The sequence below is a fragment of the Limulus polyphemus genome, unplaced genomic scaffold (assembly GCF_000517525.1).
Source record: "Limulus polyphemus unplaced genomic scaffold, Limulus_polyphemus-2.1.2 Scaffold2540, whole genome shotgun sequence".
Taxonomy (NCBI): Eukaryota; Metazoa; Arthropoda; class Merostomata; order Xiphosura; family Limulidae; genus Limulus; species Limulus polyphemus.
The window spans coordinates 104,035-113,416 of NW_013668150.1; the positions used below are offsets into that span (position 1 = coordinate 104,035).

Genomic DNA, 9,382 nt, shown 5'->3' on the forward strand with positions numbered 1-9,382 from the left:
AAAATTAAAAAAATTAATATAATAAATGCAGTAACTTGTTCAACATCATTACAAAAAACTGACTGTTATTCTTCTACGATGAAAAAAAAAATGCATGAGAGACTTGATCATAACTCAACTTATATGTGCTCATTTTTTTGAAGTGAAAAAATCTGTTTATGACAACAACAAATCTTTGTATTGAACTCTTCCATCAATGGTTATTAGCCAAACATGAGAAACACTTACCTGACTGATCTTACATTTAATAAGATGTTAGTATTAGGCCTATTATATTCTTTAATACCACATATTGTGGATACAACATGGTTGAAATAATGTTATAAATTATTCTTATTCTTGAAAAATCTCTAAAGAACTGAATTAATAATGTAACATTAAAAAATATATTAGGACTGGTACTAATGTCTTATGACAAGTATAATTACAGCTTAGAAAAGGCATTCACAGACAATATCTTACATTTTTTTAAGCACTGCAACTGTCTAATTTTATCAGCAGGGATGAACATAGCAACTACACTTCTTGTAACACCACTACATCAAAGACTTTTTTAATTAATTACATCTCCAGTTTGTTACAAAAAAATTAAATTTTATTTACTGATCTCGTACTTCAGGTGTTTCTCCTTATGTGAAATAATTGCTGGATAAATTTAAAATCACAACTCATTTAAATTGTAACTTTTACCATGAATAGGTTTTTGAAAGCTGTCTACAATGTTTTTCTTTGAAGGATTTTGTAAACAGTTGTTGGATCATGTTCTCAGACTGGTGATCTTGGAAACATTTCTCAGCAATCTTCCATTAGCCTTTATTGGGTCTAGTGTCCAATAGATTGGCTTGTATGTTGGATGTGTTGAGAGTGGTCCTTTGTGAGATCTGCTGCATGAACCAATAAAGTCCATGGTGTACTGAGGTCTAGTCCTTACTTGATCTCTGGATTTTTATTTGATGTCCCTCTTCTTTCTTTTTTGACTGCCACTTTGCAGTTTTCCCTATTTTTTTAAGTGAATGGTGGCAATGGTGTATTATATTACAGCAGAGCTATTGTACGAGTGTAACTGCATCTTTATGGTCTTTTAAAACCATTTTCAATCCCTACTGCTTCATTTAGATATATGGATTACAATGTCAACCAAAGTAGGGATTGAAAATCATTTTCAAATCTATCCAACTAGTATCACTTTACTTGTTTGTGTACTTTCTATTGCAACATTTATTTTATATTGGATACTTCTTATAGCAATTCTAGGAATAACCGGCAATCCCTACCTTTTGATAAAATTAATTTTCTTTTTCCTATTAATCAAACAATTTATGAACAAAATATTTTAAATTCAAATATATCAAGCATTTTGTCATTAAATTTAATACAGAAATGTAACTATCCAAATAATATGAATCATTTTGTAATAAATATAAAAGTACATTTTTAAAAGTTATTAAAAGTGTTTTCTTGTATGCCTGATTACTTGACAAAAAATATCTCGTTTGTTTGTTTCATTCTTATCACGCATTTAACTCTCTTATTGAGCTTTTTATTTTAGTTTGCTCTTGTCTTTTCACACACACATATTGATCAATTTTCAAATAGAACCAACATGGATTTCTATAACAATGGACAAATTTGTAAAAACTTTTCTTTAATTCAATAAGCCTTTTATTGATGATGCACAGAAGAAAGTTCATGTTTAAAAAGCCTTCCCCTCCCCCCCTTTTTTTATTAATATATTTTTATCAGTTTTAATGTATGGGATAGAATTTTTACATTTTATCAAATAGGCACTACTCAAACAGTAAAATAAATCTTGTTTAAACAAATTGCATGGAATTGGTCCATAGGAGTAAACCCTTATTGGACAAGTAATGTTGACTAATTCCAAATTTACTAAATGTATCTACATGAAAAGTGTCAAGCTTTTAGTATAATGTACAAATCAGATGTGTGACAAATGTATTTATACCTGAGAATGTCTATGAATTGACAATGTCAGTCTGACTCTGACAAGCGGAGTGCATGATGATGATCATATGAAGAATAAAAATATTTTTTATCAATTGTACAATTTGTGTATTGCATTTGTGTAACCTCTAGAACCCTCAAAATACATATTTACAGTTTTTATCAGTATACTTCATTGGTATTTATTCTCCTCAATCATAAACTGTCACTAAATCAGCAATCTAAGGTAAAAGTAATAGTTCATATCTCTAGAATCAAATACATAATAACATGCTGAATGGCACCTTCTAAAATGTCATGGCATGTGCACTTTAACCTCCAAACCATACACAAAAGGCTAAGCAATAAAATAAAAAATATTTCAACTCCTTTCTCTATTGATAGACATCACTAAGTTAGATAAGGAATGTGAACTTTGAGGGCTTAATTACCATTCATTACATCTTTAAAGGAGGTATATCTGCAAGAAATAAACACCAAAAATGAAAAATCCTAGTCATCATGTTGTTCCAGGAAAAGAATGCTGAAATATAGCAAATACTAATGAAAACCAGTATATGAGAAATGTGTCTTCCCTACTACTTTTAAAAAGTGCTTTAAAAACAAATCTGGTAAGTTACTGAAAATTTCATGAGAGCCTGTAGATCCTGTGATTTGATATTTTCTAGATATTTGTTTGTAAATTTGCTCTGACTACTTATGACTTTGTCCATGTAAAGGCCCCATTACTTCATGGCCAAACACCTGCTAAGAAAAATGGCTAAGTGTAAGGTTCTTTTTCTAGCATTAAGCACAATAAGGAGTTACAATTTAACTATGTTCCAAAACCAATGTCAAAGATCCAAAGAAAAATCCACAGGAAACTGAAATATCAAATAAGTGGCTACATAACTTAGGAATGAGAAGAAATTATACACACCATTAAGATATTTAATGTTGGTAAAAACTGTTGTGATTGTTTAAGAATACAAAACTTTATATAAGGGGCAGTGCCACGATTTTTTGAACATTTGCCCTCCACCAGGTCAAGATAGAGGAAGACAACTAGATACAAGGAGAAATAAGGTATTGTTACGACAGAAGAAGTCGTGTGACACTGTTGACACATGATGAAATTTCACGAATCATCGGGGAGGCCCGAGTGCATTCAAGACACCCCCTTTGTTAGTATATAAGCCTGGCAGAGAAGCCAGCAATAGATAGATAATTAAAGAAGCAAACAGTAGTGACGGTAAGTAAAGTGTGTGAATCACTGTGATTTGTAGCGTATATTATAAAAATTGTTAAGTTTAAAGTGACCAGAAATGTATTGACTGTGGAATTACTGTGTACTAAAAGTTTGTATCGAGGAAGAACAAACTGGTTTAATCAAGAAAGGACTTCTATCGCTGAAGATCCTCGGAAATAGTTTCTACCAGAAATTATCAAACAAGCAGATACGTAACAGTATTTTAAGACTATTATTATCATAAAATCATCTGAATGCATGCATACAACTGCTCTATTCTATAGGCCTACAAATGAACATAACTTTTATTCCAGTGACCAATGGTGAAAGTAAAAAATATGCAAGATTATTGTATTGTAATGCTGCCTGACAGTATTCAGCTAAAATATCGACTTTGCTTCCTCTATATTTTGTAGACAACAATACTTTTCCTTGCTTCTGAACTCATACATGGAGGAATGGGTGTCTAAGCTATCAACATTTGTATGTCACAAGCTGGAGTGCAACATAATGTGTGGTGTTACCATCAAAACACAAAACTAAATAGTCACACATCTATTACCTAATCTTATGGTTATTACATAATTATATTCATTAATCAACAAATATAACTAAACATACATCATACTTTTACATACAGTAAAATTATGTTAGAAGCAAAATTCCCCTTTAATAACCTTTGTTTTTTTAGCATGTGACTTGTTTCGAACTGAGTTTGAATATGCTTCTGCTATTGTAGTTGACTTCTAGGATTAAAGGGGTAAGTGTGGTAGATTCTGGTTGAACTTATGTCTTATCATGGTTTCTTGACAATGAAAGAAAAATTTAGCCACATCTATCTACAGAAAACCAACCAGTATAGAACAATATTGTAACTACAGATGAAACTACTCAAACAGGTTAAGAAGAAAGCATTACAAGATGCCTACACACCAGACCTAAGAATATTTACAATGAAGACACCCTACCACAGGAAACACAGCAACTAAAGAACATTTTTTACAAAAAAAGTCACTCATCCAAAGTTACCACAGAAAAAATGGTGATCTTGAAGAATACAACAGAAATTCACTCAGCATCCCCCACAAGTCAGCTACAGAATCAGAAGCATATAAAAAAGCTTCTGGATTCAAATTTGGTTCAGAACAAGTCATACACTATAGACTTATTAACAAAAGTAAGTTGGTTACAAAATCCTGTGAAATTGTGGATACACACACATTGGAGAAACAAGCAAGACATCTAGGATAGAAAATAAAGACACAGTCAAACCCATGAAGACAAGTGGCTCCACCATAGCAGAATACACCACCACCAATAACCACTTCATAGATTGAGAAAACCGCATATTGATACACCAAGAAAAAACTGGAGAATCTGAAAAATTATGATCATTACATACAAGAACCAAAAACCCAGCCATCAAGGACATCAATAACTATGGACCTCGTTGCTTCATCCACCCAAAAGCTCATGCATAAGACCATACTTAAAAACCAATCAGAACAAGACCATACTTAAAAACCAATCAGAACACATACAGTATACATGACAATACATCTCACATCTGTAAATACTCAACAACATGCTACCCACACAAGATCTAATGAAGGAAAAAGCTCACCGGTATCTTGGCAACAAGTCTGTGAAAATGTACCAGAACATGTTTACTAAGTTTATTACTCACATTTGTTTTACAGAATCACCAAGAACAACCTCAAAATTTAAGTTGTGTACCAATTTTACAAATATCTTCTAAAGCATTTTATCATATCATGGCTACAAGTAATCCCCAAAAAACTTGAAGATTTTGTTTTAACTCATTCAAGAATGTTCAATCTAATACTATTCCCTTACTCACTTGAGAAACCTTGAGATGATTAATCGTACTTCTGGGTGGTCTCGCAGGTATTTCTCATTTTCAATCTTCTTTTGAATCTATAGATATTTTTATATAACTTATCTACAGTTCTCCATAAGCACACATACTTCATAATGCCACAGACCAGTAGAGAACAGGTTTGTCCTTATGTACATGATAAAGTAATAAGTATTTTGCATTTGTTTCTTAAAAACTTAAACTTTAAAGAGATTTAGTTCACTAAATTTTTTTTTGTACTGTTCCACTATAAAAAAATTTGACTATTCATTGCAAGAAAATATCAATCGTATGGTAAGTTATTTACAAAGGGTTGTATTTTACATTACAATAAATAATTTAATAGTTTCTTAAGCTACCACCTATAAAACAGTAATTTTGAAAAAAACATTTACTAATTAAACCAAACACAAGGTGAGAGAGCCATTTCAAGATCACTCAATACCTCAAATTATATTTATTCTTTATATATTTATCCAAAAACACTTTAAAAAAGTACTTCTCATTCTACATTTTCATTCTAACTTTTATATAATATTCATACAAACAATTTTGTATAAGTAGCCAATCCTTTTTATTCCTCCACAAATCAATAATTTACAGATAAGTAATCCTTACATACAAATGGGGATCCAAAGTTTGTATTTATTCAATTTTCATGTTTAAATTTTCAGCCACCATTCAGACCTCCAATAGTCACTTTTTCTAAACCCAAAGCAAGTTTAAACACTTGAATCATGTCACCTGGGCATTTTAACATTCCATAAAAAACAAATCAAATTAGTTAACCCTCTTTTGGAACCTGATTTTTTTTAATGAATTATTCTATGTATAGTAGTGGATTACTTCATTCTTGTTTTTTGCAGCATGTCAGTATCCTTCCTAGAATGAGGATACAAAATCAACACATAGTAAAGTAACAATGGGCTCCTTAAATTTTGAAATAAGATACAAATAGATTTTAATCTTAAAATCATAGTTTCTTTAAGTAGATTCCACAACTCTGTGGCATGTACATTAGCTCTTTTCACCATAGCCAAAAGTTTCAGCCTTATATTAATAATCATCCTTTCCTTTCTTCATAACACCAGTATTCTTCTCATGCAATGACCAAATCTGTTTCTAAATTCCTATAGCTAGCCAAAAAACAATAACACTACATTCTTGTTCACTCACAAACAAAGGATTACATGCAAGCAACTTAGAAGCTCTTGAGATAATAATGAACAACAAAGGTCTCGAAACAGACCCTAAACATCATTTTCCATAATACATATTTGGCTACCTTCATACAAAAGAAATTCAATAACCCTATTAAAGACATTGATGGGTCATTAAAAATAAATTTATAAAAAACATGTTTGTTTGTTTTTGTAAACCAACAACCTCCAGTGTATTTCTCTAAATGATATTTGACAATAAATTTTAACATAAATCTCAAAGTGTTAGCACTTCAATGTTCCAGGTCTTTCCTAGATTTTTTAACAAATTAAAAAATACACAGCAAAATTTCAGTCTTCAAGAATTATCCTACAGGTAGTTTCTTATCTCAGCACACTTGTTTGTTTTATTTTCCAGCATGTCAGTGTCCTTCCTATAATCAAGATACAACTTCTCCTCATTACCCACAGAATTTCAGCCTTACTCACATTAGATATTACCTCTCCCATCAGTTATCTTAATGCTAAAGGCCAAAACATTATGTCTAGTTCTATTTGTAGTTATAAATGGTATGATCAGGAGGCCTTAAAAAAATGTCAACAAACAACCTTTTCATTCATCTTTCAGGCACCTCAACATAAAATTATATTCATTTATTTTAACCCTTATAAAAATTCAGCTTATATGTGGAAACATTTATTTTCACTGTCTTGTGGAAGGTTTTATATCCTACAGCTAGATATTGATATTTTTTGTTTCATTTGGGCAATTGATTTAAATGTTTTTAGTGTCTACATTAATTGTTTTAAATGATGATTACACAGCAAAATGTAATTCCTTGAAAAATAATATCAACAAAACATAATAAACAACAATTTAAAAAAAAAAAAATCATATCTTTATTTTAAGAAATAATCTATTTCCTTCTTAAAACTCCTATAATCTGGTAGAAAAAACTATTGTAATTTAAATCTGCCTGTCTTTTTCAAATCTTATATTCATGTTCTCTCATACTACTGCTTTCAAAGTACAGAACAAGGAAAAAACAAGAGACCTTTATTTATCCACACCTCAAATAATCTTGTAAACTACAATAAGATCAGCTCTTTCCCATTAAGATAATCCTTCCATTCACAGTATTATCCTAGTAGCCTTCCTTCGAAAAGGAGACATTTTCTTTTGACAAAAAGGGTAAAAGACAATCTTATTGAAGTTTACAAGATTTTAGGGGAGATCATTAGGATAAAGGCCTTCAATTTCTTTATGTCACATTATGAAGATCATATGATGAGAGGACACAAATTTTAGATTAAAAAAAAAAAAGACAGACTAAGCTCCAATTAAGACAATATTATGTTTCTATTGGAGTGGTTGGCTTATGCAATGATTTCTTGTCAGTAGTAGTGGTGGCTAACACTTTGCAGGATTTAAAGAAGGAAACTGATGATTTCCTGAAAAGTAAAGGGTGTGCTTGAATGTTTACATTTTCTAAGGATGGACATGTAAGGGCAGCCTTGAAGGACTAAATGGTCCCTTGTTATCCATAGGTAGTGATTTATGCCTAACAGAAGGATATTTTTGTCAGTGGTTCACTAATTTACATATAAAAGCTTCATATCTTTCCACTTAAATATTTGGAATCACTTTCTTACTCATTATTTATAAATCATTCGTGTAAATTTAATTCAAAATTACATCAGCATAAAGTTGTTGTATGAATTATGTCATTACAAATTTGTGGTCTTTTTCTATCTATAATTCAATAAGTAAACTATTTTAAGTCTTATGTGTTTGATTGTTATATACAAAAAATTGAGCCTGAAAAAGGAAAATATTCATGTTTTAAAGAGCTAAAGTGTACATGTCCTTATGAAGTTCTTTGTCAGTAACATGGTTTCACATGGAAATTAAAAGAGTGACTAATTCTATCAGGACTCAAACCAATCCCAAATAAAAGTATTTCCTCATTAGTTTTACTTATTAATAATTTACAATAACTTTTAGATTTCTATTTATTGAACTCTTAACTAACGTTAAAAATTAAGTAACTGATTTCTGATTATATCCAAACTACAGCAATGTGAAGATCAGGCCTAAACAGGCTAAAATTAAAAAATACAGGCTTATAACATAAAATTATAGGTTATATATTTATGAATTTTACATCTTTGCGTCAAAAAATAAAGGTGTTAACATATCAAATTATAAAATATTAATCATTTAAATACACATATCAAACTTAACAAGCCAGTAGAAATTATATAAAATAAATTTAGTACTTAGCATTTTTTGGATAGATCATAGACCCATTCCAATTTCCCAAACAAAACACTTGCGCCTTAGAAGTTGGGGAATAGAAGCAGAAGTTAGGAAAATTACCTTTAATTCTTCGAGTTCAGTTTTCTGCGCATCATTTAAAACCTCGGAACTAGTTCCATCCATTTTTCTAGGTTAGTCTCTAATATTAATAACACTAACTAATGATCGGATAAAATAAAAACAGTATCGTTTTTAACATAAGTATTTAACTTACTGTTTTCAACAAAACCGAAACAATTTTCCAAATTGTGGCGTCACCTGCCGGCAAAGCACTATAATTTCTAAAGCAAAACAAATAACATACAGTGTATGACGATTGAGTTATTCTTCAACATTATACAGCTTTCAGACTAATGTTACGTCTCTGTTCGTTTGTTAATTTCCCGTAGAAATTCTTTCGAGAAACTTTAGCGATACAAGTCCTTTCTTAAATAAAACTAGTTTATTCTTTCTCAATACAACTTTGCAATACACTTAATTTCCACAGTCACTTCTTAAACAAACGCTATGTTACGACAGCGGAAGTCACATGACCCTAGTAACACGTCATGATATCCTCGAAGGTTCGTTAATGCTCGAGTGTTTACTACATGTGCGGTATTCTTGTATATAAGATCGCCAAAAAGTGACGGCAACAATGTAATTGAATTGCAGACAGAGATAGAGACTGACAATTGAGTCAAGCGCGTGAATCGTTCGTTGTAAATTATAGCGTTTGTTAAAGTTATAGCGTGACTGTGGAAATTAAGTGTATTGCAAAGTTGTATTGAGAAAGAATAAACTAGTTTTATTTAAGAAAGGACTTGTATCGCTAAAGTTTCTTCAGAAAG

General features: G+C 30.8%; 1 protein-coding gene across 1 annotated transcript in view; it reads right to left on the reverse strand.

The window, feature by feature from the left end:
- LOC106467242 (RIIa domain-containing protein 1-like) overlaps positions 1–8,810 on the reverse strand; it is a 9,360-nt gene extending 550 nt beyond the window's left edge. The window contains exons 1-2 of the mRNA XM_013927572.2: positions 8,613–8,810; positions 5,055–5,131 (exon numbers count right to left, since the gene is read on the reverse strand). Of these exons, the coding sequence (XP_013783026.1) occupies positions 5,055–5,131; positions 8,613–8,675 (140 nt within the window). The 5' untranslated portion in view covers positions 8,676–8,810. The remainder of the gene's footprint in view (positions 1–5,054; positions 5,132–8,612) is intronic.
- Positions 8,811–9,382: the final 572 nt, after the last annotated feature.